The sequence below is a fragment of the Cydia splendana genome, chromosome 5, assembly GCF_910591565.1.
Source record: "Cydia splendana chromosome 5, ilCydSple1.2, whole genome shotgun sequence".
NCBI lineage: Eukaryota > Metazoa > Arthropoda > Insecta > Lepidoptera > Tortricidae > Cydia > Cydia splendana.
The window spans coordinates 9,844,279-9,867,756 of NC_085964.1; the positions used below are offsets into that span (position 1 = coordinate 9,844,279).

At 36.7% G+C, this 23,478-nt stretch overlaps 1 protein-coding gene across 2 annotated transcripts in view; it reads left to right on the plus strand.

Moving 5' to 3' along the window:
• Positions 1 to 23,478, plus strand: part of LOC134790656 (E3 ubiquitin-protein ligase MIB1) — a 274,710-nt gene that overhangs the window by 238,236 nt on the left and 12,996 nt on the right. For both annotated transcript variants that reach the window (XM_063761528.1, XM_063761529.1), the window contains exon 12: positions 19,092 to 19,350. In XM_063761528.1, coding sequence (XP_063617598.1) covers positions 19,092 to 19,350 — 259 coding nt within the window. The remainder of the gene's footprint in view (positions 1 to 19,091; positions 19,351 to 23,478) is intronic.

The window sequence follows — 23,478 nt, forward strand, 5'->3', positions numbered from 1 at the left end:
TAAAAAAGGAGCAAACATTGAAAGATTCAAATAGGGAAATTAGCGTCCCAATATAACAACACTCGTTAAAATTTTAATAGTTCTCAAGACAACGCCGGGAGGTATACCTTCGATGGCGTTCACGGCAGCTAGCAATGAAAAGACTAGCTATTGTGCGTTTTGATTCCGCTATAAAGACACGTGGTAGAAACACTAGCGCAAGTATGGAGGTACCTGCTTAGACAAGAGATAAGACCTACGCTTGAAATTCTTCAGCTACAAGTGGGATCCGAATTATGACATCATTAATTCATTCCGTTTTAAGTTAAGAGAATATCTGGAGCAAACTGTGTTCGGAGTTACAGAGCGTGGCGTGGCGATATTACCTACCCGAAATTCTCGTAATATGTGACAATTATTACAAAAAAAGGATATGGAGTCACAAGCTGCAAGCGGTGGATTCAACATACTTTTACTTACACCGGCTCTTATTTAGGTACTATCTATGTATACCAAATTGAAAAAAATGAAAATACTTTACTGTTATGTTTTTGTTATATTCATTCTACTCTTTTAAACCTTTTCTACATAATATTAGGTCTACTTGGCCGTTACCCGAGTGATTTTTTTGTTTGATACCTTGTAATAAATAATTTGGCCAAGCCCGAGATAGCTCGAGGCATTTAGTGTTCCGCTCGCATCGTTATATTTTACAGAGGTTGTTTGCCTGTTTTTAGGATTCCGTATTCAACTACCCTATAGGAACCCTTATAGTTTCACAACCCTTGTAGTTTTTACTATATATTTAATATATCATTAATTCTTCTTCGGCGGGAACGGACTCGATTAGATGCATAGCCTGCATCAAAAGTACGTCGCGGGGACGGTAATTTGTGTTTTGGGAAAGTATCCTATGAAACTCAGTGACACATTCATCCTCGATGTAATCATTTGCAAGTATATACGAAAAGCGAGCCATTGTATTCGACAACAACCTAGTGCGTAGGTGGCACCTTTGTGGCACATACAGTAAACAAACCACATTGACACATCACACGTCACGTCAATCACATGGCCTACCGCGAAACAAGAAAATCGAAATTTCGTTATCTAATCTCTCTATCACTCTTGCATATTCGAGCGATAAATAGGCAGATAACTAAATTTCGATTTTCGCGTTTACCGGTAGGCCCTTGTTAACAAACCGCCTTGATGCATCAATGTCATATTTTATTGTCTGTGAAAACTTGTCAAAAACAGTTTAAGGCACAGTATGTATAAGTTAGTCTATGAATTTACTGAGTCGGTAGTGCTGCACTCTGGCGGCAGAACATTGCAGTAATATCCCCTTTTAACCAGGTTTCACTATAGTAGTCAAAAATATGTTTACATTTTTTGCCTTATTACAAAGGAATAAGGTCCAAAAGTGTAAACATTATCTTTGACGTCGACTGTCCATTTTGATGAAAAAATTAAACTAGTTGAAAAACATGAAACTGAAGGCTCTCGACTGACAGCAGATGACGGCCAACAGGCCACCGGCCGGCTATCTGATAATGTGTGTGTAAATTGGCCTGCAGGCCACGGACTGTCCGGCAGATATCTGTCGACGCTGACCGGAATCGACGAGCCGTAGTTTGAATAGCCGTCAGTCCAAAATCTGAAGTAGAACTGTTAATGTGTGGCCTTTTGCGATCAACTGACAGGCTGATATCGTCCGGCGAACTGTCAATTTGTAGGGACCTGTCAAAATTATATCAGACTATTGCAGGCGGACGGCCGTACGGTGGGAAACTGACGACTCGTCTGTAGTCGCAGAGGTGGCAGCAGACCATTGCCGGCCGGCAATAATCGCTTATGTTTGTGGACGTTATTGGTCTAGGACGGCAGGCCGCCCGATAAGGCCAGAGACTGCAGGCGGACTGGTAATCAGTGGGCCCCTTTATTCACTATACACTAACTGACCACATCGCCCCAAGTGAACCACTATATTGTGATCTCTGATTACAGCTCTTCATTACGGACGTAGGCCATGTTATACTAGGAACGGGCTTACCGACAAGACAAAAGTCTTGTGAATTCGGTGGCTGCTCCTGCGGTACTCCAGCTCCGTATTCACTGCCATTTAAAACAATGGACGAGTACCTAATCATTTGCTCTTTCGTGCCCTTACGGTTTTAGCAGGCACTCGTATTGCTTTAATATTCATGGCGATTAGTCTTTTGTGTAAACTGTAGGTTATTACCGGCGTTTTAAAATCATATAAATTTTCACAATAAACATGGAAGGAAGCTGGGAAAACACAAGATTTCATCACAATTTTAGGCACAATAACTGAGAAACGATTCATTTTATTAATTGAATCATTGAATTGAAACCTCTAAATGTTTACATAAAGATCCTATCCTATACAATCGATCAATGGGCTTCTTGGAGAAATTCATAAACGAATCCTTCTTAACATTAATATGTACTAGCGACTCGCCTCGGCTTCGCACGGGTTACACAAAACCTTAACAAATTATACACCTAAACCTTCCTCAAGAATCACTCTATTGATAGGTGAAAACCGCATGAAAATCCGTTCAAGAGTTTTTGAGTTTATCGCGAACAAACATACATACACACATACAGACAGACGCAGCGGGGGACTTTGTTTTATAAGGTGTAGTGATAAGTTGAATAAATAGTTCTGGAACATGCTTCTCTTCATCTTTGATTCCAATTCTAAAAAAAGCCTAAAGCAGGCCACTGACGAGCCTTCCAAATGGATGCCGTTACAATGGATTGATCCAAATGGAAGGCATCCTAATATTAAACATTGTACGTTTTTGACATTCACGGACCGATCCACGCTATTTGGACTGTTGGAAGGCTCGTCAGTGGCCACCTTTAAACCTAAAGTTTGAAATAAGTACACGATAAGTAAAAATCTGATACGGTAAGGTAACCGATAATTATATTATTTATTATACTTATTTTAGATATATGTATTGTAAACGTACGATGCCCGTTATTTTTAATCCCATGACGGCTATGGGATTCATGTAAGATGAGCAAAAATAACAAAAATCATAAGTATACCAAATATGTTATGCTATATATGTACATAGGTACATATAGTAAAATAACTGCTTATACTCAATATGCCAAATATGTTATGCTATATATATACATACATATATAGTAAAGTAACTTTTTATACTGATTTTGCTTGCATAAAGCATGTTCGGTAAATATTCTGTAATATATATAAGTATACTTGTATTTCATACCATCAAAATTCCATCTCGGTTAAAAATAAACAAAGCTCAAGGAACATGATCAACCTTAGACAATATACAAATTGTGTAAGTGCAACGAATCAGTGCACTCCCTAATTGTTCGGCATTGTCATGGGCACGTTGCGGCACGGGACGGGCATGGGTCCATTCAGCCGCGACCGCGCCGCCATAATGAGATGCAGTGCTCCCTCCAGATGTGGCGCAGGCGCGGCCCAACACACCCGCTTTTTGTTTCAAACCCCCTTTTTTGCCATTCCTTTTCTTTACAGACGGACGCTAACAACTATTATTGATAGCATAAATTACTGCTCCCTCAATAAAGTACTTAGAACATGATACCGTAGTATTAGTTATTATCGCAGCGTGGGATACTTCTCTTTCCTAACAATCATATTATTGCTCAAAAACGTAAGAAGTGTACATAGTCTAGGTAGAGGTAACATTTCTTTAGAGTTACTTAGGTGCTCTAGGTTAACAAGACACTAGTTTAATTACGTTACATGTTGAATTTGTACGTCGTAAATTCATATTATTAATAATTTAGCACATTTTACTTTTTGCATGCATATTTAACGCTATAGATACGTGACGTGTTTTATATGTTGATATATATGTACAAACGAATGAATGTAACGAATAAAATACGTTAATTAAGATTAGCAATTCAAGTTAACTCGTCAATCGGTCACTTAGGAATGTGTTTCGAACTCAAATTTAAGTGCCGTGAAATTATTTTCCTAATAAACTTAATATAGAGCGCTCCAAAAAGTATTACCTAGTTTCGAGATTCAAGTTTCAAGTAACTTCTCCAATAGGCAAGAAGCATTTAATACAATTTGAATACGCAATAAATTAGTAGTTTAACTTGTACGAATCCTTAAATCTTCGTTTATGAATATTTCAGTCGCTCTTTTTATTTAGGTACATCTAAATATAAATTGGAATGTGATGCGGAGCCCAGCTTGCTCCGGTGGTTGGTCGCGTTTATTTATGTTGCTTTACTCAACACTGTTACCTACACCACATGTGCGTTTACGACAACTCGCCACCGAACAAGTAATCAATTTTTATTACCTATTTAATTCACCACGCCTTTAAAAAAAAATAACTCCTCGGACAAACGAATTGATATGACTACATATAAAATGTTAAATCACATTATCATAAGGGAATGGTCAACCAAGATTCAAATTATACTTTGAATAAAAACTGATCAAAAATTTCCTATCCCGTAAATCTTCACTTTTTCGCAAATTTCAGTTATTAAAAGCACAGATAAAAAGGGTTAAATACACTTAGAAACACAAACAGGAAAGAATATAAGTCCATTGAGAAGCTTCTGTGACACATGTTAGCCGCGATGATGCGATTTCCGGACCCGCGGTCACGCCCGCGCAGCTCCATACTTCTTTACATTCCATACGATAATAAGCACTATGGGAAGTAAGGAAGCACGGAACTCGCGCAAAGCTTCTTTTCTATATTGGTTCTTGAGATGTCTTCACTCTTGACAACTTGCAGCTTCAGTCCTCGATGACAATAGTTATACCGGTACACTAATGTTTTACACGTGACGCCATCCCCGGGTAAAAGTTATGGCAGCCGCTCGCGAGAACCCACCCAGTGGTGGCGGAAGGGTGGGTCGCGACGCAGCGTGGTGGCAGCTCGCAGAGCACTGGCGGCGCGCGCGCTGCGCACGCGCAGACCAGCTCTAAAAATGGAGTCAACCGCCGGCTTTCGCTCGCGACTGGCGAGTACCATCCATTCCAAATTTGTATTTTCCCGAAATAGACCCGGCGGCGGGCGTCCGTCGGATCGGTTTCCCGAATGTGCACCGACTTGCAACATGCGGTAACTGGACGAGGTGCACGAGCCGAGGGTGGTTGCGGGCGCGCTCCTCGGAGGCTCTTATGTAAGGAACACCGTGGCCCCCGTTACCGCGCCGCGTGACGACCGCTTCGAAAATAAACGTCTGCAGGCCGAGTGCGACGTCGACGGGCGCGGGCGCCACATGTGCGCGCCCGTCAGCGTTCCGATGCTCGCGCGCTGGAGGGGAGGCTATTATTAGTTATACACCATCCACCACTGTCACCTCCCGCGGGGTAGCCAGGCTATACATAGTTCCGATCATGAGATCTGGCAATCCTCAGCGTTCACTGAACTTCTGAAACAAAACCGAACTCATAAATTAAGCTAATACATTGTTAATGTCCAGTTTAAATTTAAACGAATTTAATTAAAACTAAGTTCTCTGAATCCATTACTTAGTTGAATGAGAAGTTCTTTAATTATCTTTTTAGTAGATATATAGAATGTTCCCATAGAATAAAAATTGCGAACGTATTGTGAACACTTTTTATTGGTCGTCAGCTAAGTAGTGTGCGACACAGGTCGAGCCGCGTACTCGGGCGGCTAGTGCCCGAATATTCCCACCGCAGCCTGTAAACCTCGGCACTCGTTCACTCGCTCAGTCAATAAAAGAATTTTGGCAAACTTTCACAGACAAGCTTGTGGGACGCCGGCCAACTCATCTTTTGTCTGCTTGAAGGAAACAAAATAGTAAGCAGGAAATTCTCATCATATTACAGACCGTGTAGCGACTTACTTAGATATGAGTAGTTTGGTAGGGATTTTCTTTTATAAATAAAAATTGATTGCCTATTATGTGATTTGTAATGTATGTATCTACATGTATCATATCATTAATAGCGAAATAAAACAATATGTTGACGTAATACATGGATATCTTGTTGGTGACAATAGTTTTATAAAACTTTCTATGTAAAATGTCTTTCAGTAGATACATATTTTAATGATAATCATTTTAATAACAATACACATACATATATACATATATCATACCATTCAATAATATCACAGTATTATTATGGATTTGAAATGAACGCAGCACACACATACGACACGCACGCAGCACGCACAGCAGTGAATGGCAATGATATATTAATCTAATCTATCTAATACCTTTAAACGAGTTCTTGTTCATTTATATATTATATATTTCGGGGATCTCGGAAACAGCTCTAACGATTACGATGAAATATGCTATATGGGGGTTTTCGGGGGCCATAAATCGATCTAGCTAGGTCTTATCTCTGAGAAAACGCGCATTTTGAGTTCTTATATGTTTTCCGAGCAAAGGTCGATCTCCCAGATCCAAATGAATGAATGAAGTTCAAATAATGAACTTAAGTAACTAAATTACCTTAAATAATAATTTAAGACAATTTAGTTACTAGCCTATTAAATACATAACATGACTTTTTTATATACTTTTGAACAATAGAATTTTCTAAGTATGAACAAAATATGCTCGATTCGATTCAATTTCACTTAATTCGATTTAGTCAATGTCCAGTTCATTCAGCCATATTTATTATATGTAGTTTTCTCCTACGGGACTACCAATAAGTACCTACCTATTCGCCTTTGGTGTTGTTTACATTCTGCAGGACTGATGAAAGTTGGTGAAACCACCTGTAAATTCCTATAATTGGCTTCCTGTATCTACAATAATTTCTACCTTAGCTGCTATAATAAATCTCGAAATGAATAAACAAAATTAAAAATATATAAAGAAAACTGACAGACAGTTAAACTTATATACACCATTGCGATTTAGAAATTAGCAATAAATGGGTCTGTTATTTCTGAAACATGTCTGTGACAATTTTGTTTTATTTAGCACTGTACTCGTAGTTTATTTAGATACGATTACATTTAAGTTATTTGTTGTGTGTGTAAATTTTCCTAATTGTATGTTAATTTTAATCTGTGATTTTAAGAATTAAATGATTATTAAAAATCTCAAGATATCATAAACAGCAATTTGTGATATTTTATGATTTTTATATTAATAATATTAGTAGTACCTATGGATTGTATGATATACCTACCTTTGCAGAGTGTACAATATACTTGCGTTTTTTTCCTAATGTTTAATATATGTCAACAGGAACCAACATGTAATTATTTGCACTCAAGACTATAGGAAACGGGATACTTTGATTTTTCTATAGAAATTGGCCAGCTTTCGTTGCTTTAATTCAATCTGATATGGGTCAAAGTAACAATACAATACAATATCGTTTCGACTTGTTACAATGGAAAACTATGATACGACCCCACATATGACAATACAATTGGAAACAGTTTCACTCTCCATTTATCGCAATAAAGTACGTTTTTCAGGTTTTCAGTGGCCGATGGCGGTGTAGCGAGAAAAGTAAAGAATCGCAGCGAAGCTGGCCGCAGAGCGAAGCAACTGAACGTCCAAAGAGCGTCTGTTGAATATTAATGCGACATTGTTATTGGCCACTAGTGCCCGCTGCTGCCCCAATCGCACATTTCCATAACTTACTATTCCCGATCCGTTGGGAATCAGCTCACTGTTGTAGGAATATGATCACTTGGACCACTCATATCTAACCAGTAAATTCAGTTTTATCTCAAGACTCGGCTTCGTATCTACATAATCTTTAACTGTGTCATGTAAGCGAACATGAGCGCCAGCGTGGTCTGAGGTATCTGCTATAATAGCTCAGTTCCGGGGGTAATTACCCCACTGAAGTTAAAACAGTCTTTCCGTGGGGGTAACAGAGTTGGTACCTAACTAAAATTAAGTTGTAGCTGCATGCATTGATTGCTTGAAATCATTTTAAATTAGGAGTTAAATCAGTCCTAACCTAACCTAAATGACCCTAAATGAACCTAAATGGTCGCGTACTGTGCGATTTAAGAGGAATTTCCTCCCGCGGACGCTCTGGCTGTGGAATGAGCTCCCTTCCGAGGTTTTCCCGAGGATCTACAGTATGGGGTTCTTCAAAAAAGGAGTGTACAGGTTTTTAAAAGGTCGGCAACGCGCATGTAATACCTCTGGAGTTGCAAGCGTCCATAGGCTACGGTGACTGCTTACCATCAGGCGGGCCGTATGCTTGTTTGCCACCGATGTGGTATAAAAAAAAGTCTCCCTAAAAGGTCACCAGGGTAAAATACAGAAAAGGTTAGGAAAAACAGTTAACTATACAGGGTGTCCCAAACCTATGGGACATGAAGGGGAAGTACCTTAAATATCGTAGATAGTGTATTTTGCTCAAAGAAGACTTTATGTTATTTTTAAAAGTTAGTAATTCTGCATTCATAGATTTCCTAAAAATTACTTGCTTCGTCTGGGAATCGAACCGACTTAAATGTCAAAAAAAAATCACCCTACTTTTATGATGCCAATCGAAAGAATAGCTAAAAAATAATAACTCTGCTTAAGTAACATTGTATTTTAAAAGAAAGGAACAACGTGAAATTAATCATTTTAATCAAATTAAAAACATACATGAAACTGCCGTAGTCAATTAAGTAGGTATTTTTTTGTAAATTAATTAATTAAATGCTCAAATGTGATCCCTCTTGTTTTACGAAAATCGACAATCTTTTAATGAGTCCGCTGCCTGTTGATTTTCTTATCATTTTATGGTGAACACTCGATGTGATATGGCACAATTCTGTTTGCAACTCGCCCACGTTCTCGTATCGCTTTTTGTATAGCATATCTTTCACGTATCCCCAAAAGAAGAAATATTTCACCATAAAATGATAAGAAAATCAACAGGCAGCGGACTCATTAAAATATTGGCGATTTGCGTAAGACAAGAGGGATCACATTTTGAGCATTTAATTAATTAATTTACAAAAAAATACCCACTTAATTGACTACGGCAGTTTCATGTATGTTTTTAATTTGATTAAAATGATTAATTTCACGTTGTTCCTTTCTTTTAAAATACAATGTTACTTAAGCAGAGTTATTATTTTTTAGCTATTCTTTCGATTGGCATCATAAAAGTAGGGTGATTTTTTTTTTGACATTTAAGTCGGTTCGATTCTCAGACGAAGCAAGTAATTTTTAGAAAATCTATGAATGCAGAATTACTAACTTTTAAAAATAACATAAAGTCTTCTTTGAGCAAAATACACTATCTACGATATTTAAGGTACTTCCCCTTCATGTCCCATAAGTTTGGGACACTCTGTATAGCTACTTTGACAGTATTAGGTAAAAGTAAACTATGGTATTGATTATTTACGTTATAAAAGCGTCTCGTATTATGTATATGCTTAGGTACTTCCAATGTGTTACAATTTTCCAGTAAGTAATCATGTGGTATTTTACGCTTTACGGGTATTGCCGGCGCAAAAAGAGGGGTGTTATATGTTCGACGCCAAACGTCTCGTCTTTCCGTCTGTGGCATCGTAGCTTTCCAACGGATGGACCGATTTCGATGCGGATATGACGAATTTCACAACATTACTACATACTTTACAATTGATATTTTGTCTGAATCGTGTTTAAAACAATGTAAATGATTGCTAGTAAGTTATTTAAATAAACTTCAGGTTTATACATTACGGATTATACGTTCAAATTAAGCCTGCCTTCTATTTCTATGTTCATCATCATCAGCCCAATGTGTCCCGCTGTTGGACACTGGCTACCCACGCATGAATGACATAGATTAGGTTAGCTACTGCTAATTGGAAACTGTTTCTTATTTAATTTAAAGCAGACTAAGTAATTTAATTCGATGAGTGTCGCACTCAATCGCGCTCGCATAAAATTGATTTTGAACTCTGTGCGCACAAAACAAGTTGAGAATTGACCTTCTGACGTTTCCATAATAGGCCTTGCCTTTGAATCACCGACGACCGCAAAACGTGTCGGTGCTAAACAATCTTGTGCTGCCGTCCTGGACCGACATTCCAACTTATGAGGAAAGTGGATGAACGCTTCTCCATACAAACGCGTGGAGCATAAAAACCTTTCTCCTGTCTGGGTATTGTCATTATATGTAGAAGATATTTTTACAATTCCTCCTTTGCCCTTTCGCCTGACTTTTTCGAAACATCGAAGAAAGTCAAACCAAGGGGCATGGTTAACCTTCATTAAATTAGGTATTTTTTTCCATTATGTCAATAACTAGAGAGTAAAAGGGGGTCTAAGTTTGTAAGAAGAAGCTGTCGTCCAATTTCCTCTTAACAATCTTACTTAATCTCATGTATACTAGATATCGTGAGTCATACAGATACCAATATTAAAATATAAGTAGGTAATTGTCAAAGTCTGTTTAAAGTCACAATTAACACGATATATTTAATGTGTTAGAGTTATCCGGAACAACTAAATGAATGGATTCATCAGAGAAAGAATACATTGTTGTATAAAATCTAATAAAAAGGAACAATCAACAAAGTAATGCAGCGTTCTGATGAACTAAATAGCGATTTTTTTCGTGATATTCCTACCCCATTTGGAATAAGCACACTGTACCTTAAACTCTCGCTAGAAACACATTTCTTTGCCGTTTGGTGATTTAAGTGTTTTTTAAAGGGCGCTTTAACAATGAACAATGTCTCCTACGTTACTAGTAGAGAGGATATAGCCTTTGGGGTCAAAATAATTCCCACAAAGACGGGGTTTGATGTTTTTAGTTCTTTGTGTGTATCTTTATGACATACTAAAAATATATCAAAATATATATATTCATGCAAAACGCATTTATTGACATTTGAAATTTGAAAAATCAAAAATAATATTAAAAATCGTGTGTGGTATCAAATAACAGGAAATTACACGCTAAAAAAGATTGTGAGATTGATTTTACAAAATAAAAATAAAAAACAAAAGTAGTGGCTTAAAAACTGAATTTTTTTCAATGTTGAAAGTTATTTTCTACACTGAAAACAAAACTAAACTATTATAGTTTTACACATCAAAATACATTGTGTAAAAGAAAAGAATATTTAATTCATGAATACTTATTTTTAATTATATTATTATAATATGAAAAATATAGGCTCACAGGCTCTATATTTATTTAAAAGTTTTATCAATAAACTGAACGCACTTCAAAGGAGGTGATTGGCAGAATATAAAAAACAAAAAACGATTGTAGACTAGTCATCCGAATTTACTCGATCGAATTCTTGGCCGGAAGTGAGATATTTGATATTAAAGGACTCTTTTTTTAGTATGTTGTAAATAATTCTTTAGTATGTTCTAAAACGGTGGCGCATAGCAAAAATGTTCTTATACATAAGTAATCTGCATAAAATTACCCACAAGAAAGATTCAGTACAATTTTTCGCTAGGATCAATATTCAAAGAGATATTAACGCGGGAAAGTTAATTATAATCACTTCTAAGGTCCCTTTTTTTTAGTTTTTCGTAAATAACTCGTAAACGGTGGCCAATATAAAAAAATGTTGTTAAATGTTAATAATCTACACAAAATCCTCTATAAAAAAGATTCAGTACACTTTTCGCAGGGATAATTACTTAAAAAGATAATAAAGAGGGAAAGTTAATTATAATAAATTCTAAGGTTCCTTGTTTATACTTTTTCGTTAATAATTTGAAAAGTATGACTCATAGCAAAAAATACTTATACATAAATAATAAACATAAAATTTCCTACAAGAAACATATGGAACACTTTTCGATAGGATCAATATTTAAAAAAATAAAGCAGCGAGTAAGTTAATTATAATAAATTTAAAAGTCCCTTTTTAGTTTTTCGTAAATAACTTGTAAACTGTGGCCCATAGCAAAATAGGTCATACTTTACAAATTATTTACGAAAAACTAAAATAAAGTGACCTGTGAATTAATTGTTATGAACTTTCTTCCTTTAATATCGTTTCTAATATTGATCCTAGCGAAAAGTGTTCTACATGTTTCTTGTAGGAAATTTTATGTTTATTATTTATGTACAAGATTTTTTTTGCTACGAGTCATACTTTTCAAATTATTAACGAAAAAATAAAAACAAGGAACCTTAGAATTTATTATAATTAACTTTCCCTCTTTATTATCTTTTTAAGTAATTATCCCTGCGAAAAGTGTACTGAATCTTTTTTATAGAGGATTTTGTGTAGATTATTAACATTTAACAATATTTTTTTATATTGGCCACCGTTTACGAGTTATTTACGAAAAACTAAAAAAAAGGGACCTTAGAAGTGATTATAATTAACTTTCCCGCGTTAATATCTCTTTGAATATTGATCCTAGCGAAAAATTGTACTGAATCTTTCTTGTGGGTAATTTTATGCAGATTACTTATGTATAAGAACATTTTTGCTATGCGCCACCGTTTTAGAACATACTAAAGAATTATTTACAACATACTAAAAAAAGAGTCCTTTAATATCAAATATCTCACTTCCGGCCAAGAATTCGATCGAGCAAATTCGGATGACTAGTCTACAATCGTTTTTTGTTTTTTATATTCTGCCAATCACCTCCTTTGAAGTGCGTTCAGTTTATTGATAAAACTTTTAAATAAATATAGAGCCTGTGAGCCTATATTTTTCATATTATAATAATATAATTAAAAATAAGTATTCATGAATTAAATATTCTTTTCTTTTACACAATGTATTTTGATGTGTAAAACTATAATAGTTTAGTTTTGTTTTCAGTGTAGAAAATAACTTTCAACATTGAAAAAAATTCAGTTTTTAAGCCACTACTTTTGTTTTTTATTTTTATTTTGTAAAATCAATCTCACAATCTTTTTTAGCGTGTAATTTCCTGTTATTTGATACCACACACGATTTTTAATATTATTTTTGATTTTTCAAATTTCAAATGTCAATAAATGCGTTTTGCATGAATATATTTTGATATATTTTTAGTATGTCATAAAGATACACACAAAGAACTAAAAACATCAAACCCCGTCTTTGTGGGAATTATTTTGACCCTCACCTACAAGTTTTCATACAACTCCTCTACTATACCTAGTATTGACAAAACTCGAGTCTTTGATTTGGAGTAATTCTAATGCATTTAAAATTAGGTTGCATTTAGGCATTTAAAATTAGGTTGACCCAATGGCTCCAAGAAAAATGTTTTTACAGTGTTAAGGAGTATTTGACATAAATAATAATTTTAATAAATAGGATAATAATGATATTTGTAAATAAGTATAGAATTCTAGATTTTAAGTAGGTAAAAATAAGTGATGCTTAGCAACACATTGCATGTTAATTTGCACACCTGCTTGCAGGTTGAATACGTGGAACTTTTATATTTTTAAGACCTTTTATTGTAACCGTGTTCTTGCAAATAAATTTTTTTATCTTTTATCTTTTTTTTTAATGAATCATGTAGAATCCAGTTATTATGTCGAACTTGGAGTTATTTTAACTTTCATGAGGCTTCTATATGCTTGAGTCTTTTTAGTCAATTGAAACTATTTAAAGACGCGTTGTTAACCTTAACAATCAGGGTTTTCATACACAAAGTTAGCTATAGCTGATAATTTTTTTTACTCTCCTTGAGCCCCTTCCCACTCGTCCGTTCGACTCACGACTTGAAAATCCGAGTCATATTCTTAGAATTTAGACTCATTAGACTTAAATTCTTACCAATACTACTCCTGCCTACACTAACCCAGAAGCCCTAACCTTTCCCCACTACAACTTTTAAGCTTGGTATTTCGAATTTACCGCTCGTGCTGAAAGTGTTGCGAATAAAATGCCTAAAGGGTGAAAAGGGGTTGTAGAGAAAATCTACGGTCGCGGTTCCGAAACCGACGCAAACAGTCGGCGATTTTAGCGAAAATATTCACGAGGTAAAAGAATGTAAGTACCGCTTTTGTCCCAATGTTTTTCAACATGGGAATTGTGGAAGAATAGCAATGGGGCTACGGTTCCCCGTAATCAGATTTCAGATTTATATGTAAATTTTCTTTTTTTTGATGAGTGACGATTGGGTGAGACTGGTGAGAGTACATAGGAGTACTTTTATAACTTTATATTATCGATTCAACGAGAAATTATCCTTCCAAATAAAAATGGTTATTAGGTGTATTTGTAACGTTTATAAAACTAGGTAAAATATCACATCACTTTCATATATACATATATATATATATATCATGTTTAGATTCTGTCAGCTTTGTATACAGTGCATTATAATGAATGAGTATGAGTATGATTTACAGTATTTACACTATAATGTTAACATCGACTCCATAACTCACTTTCGTCTTGCTGTGCAATGAAAACTGCAAAGCCTGCACGTTTATAAATTTATGATTTATAGTACGGGATCCTAGCTTAAAACATGGCTTCATCCGACAGAAGTCATCTAACTATCGCCGAATGTAGCTTTTATTTAACAAACAAGTCTTCAAGTAACTTTTTTATGAGAGCACTGAATGTTGGTCCGTAGCATAATTAGCCCTTCCTTGAAGAAATAAAACTATTTTTGCTAGGCCGATGCCTCCCACGTCGTTCGTATTACATACCTACTTGTAGTTATCATAATTATGACAAAAAAACATTGCTGCGCAAAATGTATAAAATTTTTGTTAATCTAAAGAATTGTATGTACACAGAAAATTCGCGTTTTTTTATAGCTTGATGCATAACGCTAATATGTATAATTTATCAGGTGGCCATTTCAAACTCTGCCTTTCAATTATACTGAAAGAGGCCCCTGGAGCTGAAATAAACGCACGTATAAACAGAAGCACTGTATATGACAGGGAGCTGAATTTCAGCGCGTTATCATGATAATGCAGGGGTTTTATTGTCCTTGTAAAAGACAATCCTGTAATGGTGCGCCTACCATTAGGTGAATATGTAGGTCTGCTTTACAATTATAATAACTCTTGTCTCCGGCGTGCAGCGGTCGCGCCCGCGCCCTGCCGCCCCGCGCCGCCGGCCCCACGCCCGCACTGTGTCAATATCGTATAATTTGTGTTCGGCACTCGCCACTCCAATACCATTTTACTATTATACCGATACCGATTTATGCCGCTCACACGACGTAAAACTCCCCGGAAACTACCGGACGCCGTCCTCAAACAAGATAACATTCGTAACCGCAATATAAATCAGACACTCAAAATAAACAAAACAAAAGTATTCGCGTCCTTAATTGCAGCTTGCGGAAAAAGTTATTATTTTGTTTTCCCTGTTGTTTATTCAGAACAGTTTGGCCACAGAATTATGTAGAGAAAGAATACAATCAAATTATTTGTGTTGGTAACCGGACCGGAAACAGTATTTTTTCACATTCGTGTTGGTTTTTTTCAGACAACTAGCTTGCTTGATGTTGCTTAGCATCGCATTAAATTGTATAGTCTCTTCAATACTGAGAAGAAATGCTCTGATTCTGAATGTAAAATGTATCAGCCTGTATACATATACTTCTGGAAACACCATTCAACTCACCATACTATAACGTTGTGAGATATATCCGTTGATGTCATCCAATCACTTACAAAAATCACTTCGGTGTTTCAAAAATTTCACTAAATAAAATGCATTGTGTCGTCTAAATGTATATTTATGAAAAACGCGGTCCGTATCACATTATAATTCATATGAGATGCACGGATTTCCTTGAAAACAAAATGTAACGGTTAGAGAGGAGATTGTATATTTGATAGGTCGGGTGTTGGATGCGATAAATCCCATTGCATTAGTGTGCACGGGCCGCGCGCGTGGTCGCGCCGGAGTCGAGGAGACGAGCGGCCGGGCGCGCCGGCCTGCCGCTGCACGCGCAGTGAGTAGAGGACCCGGCACCGCCGCCCGGCCTCGTTTGACCTTATTTAATTAGTTCGTTCGTTTTTACTCTTTGAACGTAACGTAGCATATTAAAATGTGTACCGCTTAATTTATTGTTTCCATCCATTCAATTGTCCGTTAGTAGTTTCAAATCCGACTTTTTGAGTTTATCGACCTTGCCGGCGTCGTCAACGATTGTGACTCTACATAAATGTAAAGTCGAATTTCGTCTTAATAGGTAACAACAATAATATACTTATCCCACATGTGCTTATGGATACAGTACTATTCTATATTTTTAATATGTACCTAACTCATTAATTAAAATCATGTGTTTCTACAGATGTTGATACAGTAGAATCCGCTTATAATGACATCGAAGGGAAGTGACAAACACGTCATAGGTACTAAGCGGATGTCATATTATAAACTTTTTGTTACTTTTTCCAAATTAATCTCAAATTCCTTTGCGAGAGATGAGTTTTGTTAACCGTGTACCAATTATCCCGAGAATCAAAACTAAAACAACTTACACGCCACACACGCATCAAACGTTTCGCAAGGAAAGACGTGGGGACGGCCACGAAAACCAGCGAATGTGTCAGTATAACCGGACATAATTCCATAAAAATAGGATTTATAGGTCATAGTAAGCGATTTGTCACTATAAGCGAAGTCATCTTATCCGACTTTGTCACAAAGAATTTTATATGAAAACCAAACTTTGCACAGTAATTGCGTCATAGTAAGCCGTTGGTCAGTATATGCGGAGTCATAATAAACGGATTCCACTGTAATATTAGTACGGATTAGCACGTGGAAACTAAACTTTTATTAAAACAGAGATTAAACAAATAATCAAAAGTCTAAATCTAAATTAGCCTGAGGCATTGTTCCCAGGACTCTGGCCGCGTTCCCCCTCTGCACAGTGAGGCTGAGTTTTTACGCAAAAAATGATGTTTCCCAAACCCTGGAGATATTGATCAATAATATGTAATTGTCACGTCGACTTCTTATAGATAGTAGGTAGTTATTCAACTTTTATAACGTTAACCATCTATCCACCTTTCCACAGTAGTCGTGTTTGGATCTGAATCTGAAACTTGTAAGTGCCTTCTATTACGATGTCTTGAGTTATTTCTGTTTCGGTTCAACCACCTCGACATATCGGTTCTGCCTGGAGATTGTAAATCAGAGTGCATATATTTGCGGCGCAAAAGCATATTTACCAATTTTCTATAATCTTAACCTTTTTTCCAATGCGAAAATCTTGTTCATGTGACATGAACCCAAGTTAAATCACTTCTTACGTACCTACTCTTAGCACATTCATTAAGATCAAGATTCAAGATTAGGTATACATATAAAAAGATATGTATAGTAACAGCACCAGTCATGGGACATTTAAGAGGAAATTTGGAGTATTTATGATATTTCCCTTGTACATGTAAATGGTCCTCCGCTTAGCGTGTTAAAAGATGAAAGTCCTATCCGCCTTTCATGTTTTAGGCGTGTTGTATCAAAGATACTGCAATGAGTTTCCACATAATTAACAAATTAAAACTATGCTTTTTTTCTCCAGTCATGGATACCAAAGCTCCAGTAATGGGCCCCCGGTAATGGACGTGGATCCAGTAATGGGCCCCCTATAATGGACATTGCTCTATCAGTATAAAATATAGAAATGGAGAATAAGTTATGGCAAAAAAAACTATTTTTGGTATAACCTTTTATCGCTGTATGTGTGAATGTATTTTTCTTTCCACAGCCAATTATTATTGTATTAGATTCATCGAGACAATTCTAATATACCCAAACACAATTAGTTAGGGTTTATTGCGATAAAGTTTCCATAGCCACCTCCTGTCTCCATCATCAGATCAAGTCCATGTTATCATAATATTGCATTATCATCCGATTTGCATACTTAATTACGTACTTACACAAAATTTCAACTGAATCGGAAATCGAAAAGTGGGTCAAATTCAGCTACCAAGATTTGACCCACACTAACTAACAAGGCAAGTTAAATAAAAGTTTGGAAAAACGATATTAATTTATCCTAAGTCCGAGAATACCTCCTGGTTGACATATTTCGTAACTACATTCTACTTCTGTATTGTTTAAAACATGAAATTATGGCATGGCAAGCATCGGATCATTATGTCAATTGTCCCATCATAGGAGGTATGCAGTTTTACAGCTCCTATAATGGGATTGGGCCAAATACCACTATTTTTTTACATCTGTGGAGTCACAACATAGTGTGTTGTATACCTTATCTCATGGTAAATGCAATTAACAAAACACATTCTAGTTTTCATCAAGTATTAATTAATTAAAATTTAATAAATTAACTCACCTCTCTTAGCGAAGTTGTTAAGAATGTTTAGTGATATTTTTTTTCAGTGGCACGACAACTTTTGGGTTGACGCACATTTCTTAAAAAATAACCGAATTTAATAAAAATTCAAACATAATCAGCTCTATAGGACTCTTATTTATGATAAAAATATATCCAGTGTTTATAAACTACTTTTATATACTTATTTTAGAGGAATTGTGTTTTTTTGTCCCATTACTGGTTCCGCGTCCATTATAGTAGGTATACTACTATATATGTAGGTACTAAATTATCTAAGTTTAAATGTGAATGGGTTATGTTATGTATTTTGATAATTACGTGCCGGTTAGAGTAGACCTGTCGAAGACAAGATTTTATATTTGTCAATTAATCGTTTATGTATTTACCTGTTTATTTAAGCATGTAGTGTATTATGCAAATAAGTTTACCCTAGCAAGCTACTATTGATATACCTACTAACAACTGCATAACTATAAATGGCTATTTTTGTGTCGAAACTTTTATGCGCGGAACTTTATTATAGGCGGCTTAATAGCCTTGTTTGTCAGCATTGAGCACAGTATACAATTATAATAGTATAATCAACTGAAATCACGTAAAATTTATTGAGTATTTGTTTATTATTAATAAATATGAAACGAAAGCTCCGTTATTGTGCGAATTCTCATTTAATATTCGAACAATGTCCATAAAACTGTTTAAGAAGCAAAAATATAAATTTGAAAATGAAAATATATGGCATTATTAATACATTATATTATATTCATGGTGAAGAACTCGGGTTGCATGATTTATTGTTTGCCAACGCCATTCTACCACGATCTTAGAACAAATGTCTTAGTTACAACATCTTTCTGTCATTGTTTCAGTGCCATGAAAATAATGCTGGGTAAACTCCCCCGGCCGTGGATAGTGGACGATGCGAAAGACGACGGCTACACCGCGCTCCACCTGGCGGCGCTGAACAACCACGCGGAGGTGGCCGAGCTGCTGGTGCGCGGCGGCGCGCGCCCTGATCTGCAGAACGCGAACCTGCAGACAGCGCTGCACCTGGCAGTCGAGCGACAACACACGCAGATAGTCCGGCTGCTCGTCTCGCACGGCGCTGACCTCAACATCTGCGATAAGGTATTTTCTATCACACGGTCTAACCTGCAGACCGTGATACACGCGGCCGCCGAAAGTCAGCACACACAGTTAAATAGTAGTGGCATAGACTATTCAAATCTTTACCTAAAGAACACTGTTACAATTATTATTCTAAGGGGGCTATACTAAATATTTTAAAGGAAAAAAAATACAAACACTGTAGTTACAACTTTTATTTTATTAATAAAAACAAAGGAAATTCATTAACCGTGCCTTAAGGGCCTTGCATACACTACAGTTACCTTAATCTAGCTCTTAATTTTTTAACATGAGACTTCAATAGGGACGAGAGAGCGAATGTGGGTTTAGCGGCTAAAATCTTATGGTTGAACACTTTTAATCAGATATTTGCTATTAAATTACAAGAATGTTGGGCGCCGTAGAAGTAAATTAAAGGTTGGAAGAAGCTGACCTTGTCCGTAGAGTTTAGGGTACTAGATTACCGCTGCCACGTCACCAAAAGCTCAGGTACAGGGCCAGAAGCACTCGCTGACTGCCAGGCAGCGCTGACAACCGGACACACAAGGGGTAGAAGACTTATAGGTAAAGTGTAGACCCTGGAAAGGTTTTCAACTAGTAAGACAAAAGTACACAACGCTTTGGGCACGCTGAAACCTAAATAGATTTGCAACAAAATGGAGGTCAGACATACATAATTTCGAATTTGGAACGGGACGCGTCAGGTCAAAGATTAAACTTTGACCCGCGCAGCGGAAGGTTATACTCTTAAAAACAAATAATACATAACTTACTCGCTGTGGAAAAACGGCCCGCAGATATGTTTTTGCATCGATATGTCAACACAAGCGAGGTCTGTAAATTGTTGGGCTCATAGGCCCCGGAAATTCAGCGGCATGGACACCGGTATTTCACCCGGACTGAAAATAAAATTCACCACACTATTAAATTGAATCTTACACACAAAACCCACTGCAAAAATCACCAAAATACTCACTCAAAAGGGAGATTACTCCCGATAGAATTTATTATAGCCATAAACGGCTTTCATACGGCAAGACACAGCAACCGAAAATGATCTTTCTCCATTTTGACAGTAAGAATGAATGACAAATCGAATGGCGGAGTTGCCACAGTCCGAACCGAGCTCGTGCGATCCTAGGTGACTTTGCGAAAAAAAACGTTTCCTTTCTTATTTAGTTGGTTAGACTAATATTGAATACAACGCGCCGACGAATAAAAAAAGGTACTTCAAGACAATTTTAATTTAAAAACGACCCGCAATTAAAAAAAAACAAATGTAGAAAGGTACTGAAATTATTTTTAATCTAGCAACCCGGACCATGTTCATTTCGACAGGGCGCTGCGCGAGTACGTCTGCGCTGACTAGAGGGCGTTAAGGGTATCAAACGACCCTGCTGTGAATTATTATATTGAAAATGAAAGAGTAAAATTTTGTTGTTACAGTGCTCCCCTTCCCGAAGAAAATTTTGACTATGGCAAATGGCAAAATTTTGAGCTGGTCCCCAGTTCGCAAAACCTATCCACGGAAAGTACCTAGACAATTACATACCACTCAAAAAAAATTAACTAACCAAAAAAATCGAACCCACGCACTAAACCAGACTTACTTTATAAGGACTTGACGTTCGCAAGTAAAGCTCTAAGCTACATGACTATGAAACGTCGCATCGCGTATATTCCTTGGTGGCATAACGAACGGCCCAGGCCGCGGGTTATGCGTCCAAGAGATACAGCGGAAGACGGCATATAGCCAAGTGAAATTAAACTAACTAAGATCGATTACTGCTACTACAACTAATTCAAATATATACAGCGCGCGTATCAGGCCGTGACTGTCAGACGTCACAGGTCTGAACGCGGAAATCAGACAATAACACAACAACAACGATACGTTGACCAGCTGTGTCTGAACGACAGGCAGACGGTAACGTTCGAAACAACACAAGACTCACAAGTGTCGACTGTACAAACTCCGTCTCGGGCGACGCAAGACTGTCAGCCTGACACACAAAACCCCGATGCTTGTGCCACAGAACAACCCCCTAACAGCAACATTAACGTTCACGCGTATGATTTAAGTCATACCGCAAAGCGTTAACAAAGAAGACGGCACTGCTATTAAGAGCTTGACGGTTTAAAATCCGCCAAAACCCGTCCAGCCAGTGCCGATTGGAATGCTGGTTTAAAGCGCCAGCACCCCGGTAAAACACGCGAATAGTCTTTAAAATCGTCCTCTCCGCCCACCAACGACAAACAAACCACGTGCCTGAGTTACGTTTGCTCAGACACGATCGAAAGGTAATACGCGTGTTCGAAAGGTAATTTTCCCCTCCGGACACTACATTAGGGCTTCCAATACCGGGATCCCGGGATCCCGAAATACCGGGATCCCGTCTGTTTAAACGCATTTTTCAATACCGGATTTTTTTAATGCAATACCGGGATCCCGGTATTTACAAAAAAAAGGAAAATGTGCCGATAATACCGTTTAAAATCCAATAAAATGACTAAATTCGGCTGCATCAAGAACATTACTTGCCCATTTAATTAAAGAAGATTATTTAATTGAAACAAGATCTGTGCATATGCGTTAGATAAATATTTGGTGACGAATTCTGATGTTCAGGATATGATCCTTATATATAAACGCGAGCGGCTTTGACGGTAGAAACAAATTAAATTATGCTCAATCGAAAGAGCTTGAAAAAATATTACTTTTGAATCGAGAACATATATCCGCAAAATTCGTATTGTCGCGTATTTTGCATTTAAAAGTGAAAAAATTTCGACAAACAATACTAAAGGCTCAATTTGTTGGTTGACATTTGACAGCTATGCGTTGCGTTTAGAAACTGCAAACATGCTTACAAGTTAGGTTGGTCGTTTTTTTTTAAATAAAAAGCAAGACGAATATTACTGTTTATTTGATGACTTTCCGGTATGTATAATGGTTATTATTTGCATTAAGTTTCGTTTCATATGGATATCTATACCGGTATAATTATTACATAAATTTGTTTTTAAGCCAGAACGTGCGATAGTCTGTTACGGCTTTTAAGACGATAGCAACACTGCCTAGACGTCAACGACGGCTGTTATTCGAAAATACTTTATCCGGTACTCCAGACGTGATAAAAACCTGTTAAATAGTGTATTGTGTGTGTTAACAATAAAAAATAGTCACCGAACATAGTGCAAAGTGCAAACGCCATCGTAACGTAACGAGATTTGAACTTCAAAGCGTTCCATGGGTGTATTGTGTTTAGTATAAACATCGGTCTCTCAGTTGTATTTTAATATTTCAGAATGATTCCAAATATTCTTACATGTCAAGGCACTACTAGCTACCTGGAAATGCAAGTGAAAGCAACCTTGAAGCAGCTGTGATAAACTAATAAGTGAGCGAGATGAAAATGACGTTGTTCAAAGAAACTTTGAGTTAAGTGCCAGCTGACTGTAACTCACTCTAATTAAGTACATTGCCAGTGTGAAACAGTGCAAAAAGCTACAGTGTATTGTGGACATATTTAATAACTGTGCTTTAGACTATGAATCAAATTTGAGGTGTATCGGTGAATTGGAAAGTCAACTGCATAAAGCTAATAAGTTATCTCCGGAGTCAATGTAAGTTGAATATAAGATTAAATATAATAAGATATATAGATCGTATATATGTCGCAGTCAAAAGTGTGAACTGGTCAAAAGAACTTTTAACCGACAAAAACAGGCAAAACTGCTTTTGACTGAGCATGTTGGTCAAAAGTAGTTTTACCTGAAAATCATTGGTTAATAGTAATTGTGTTGTGACTGTTACTATCAGTCAAAAGTACTCGCAGAGATAGGTAGGTTAGGGTTATTTTTTTGCTACGCCCAAAAAACGAAACTGTTCCCAGAGATATGTAGGTAGGTTAGGGTTATTTTTTTTGCTACGCCCTAAAAACGAAACTGCTGCCAGAAATAGGTATGATTTTCAGGTAAAACTACTTTTGACCAACATGCTCAGTCAAAAGCAGTTTTGCCTGTTTTTGTCGGTTAAAAGTTCTTTGGCCAGTTCACACTTTTGACTGCAACAGGTTGGGCTGGACATATGGCAAGGGAAGGTAAAGATAAGTGGGATAGAGAGGA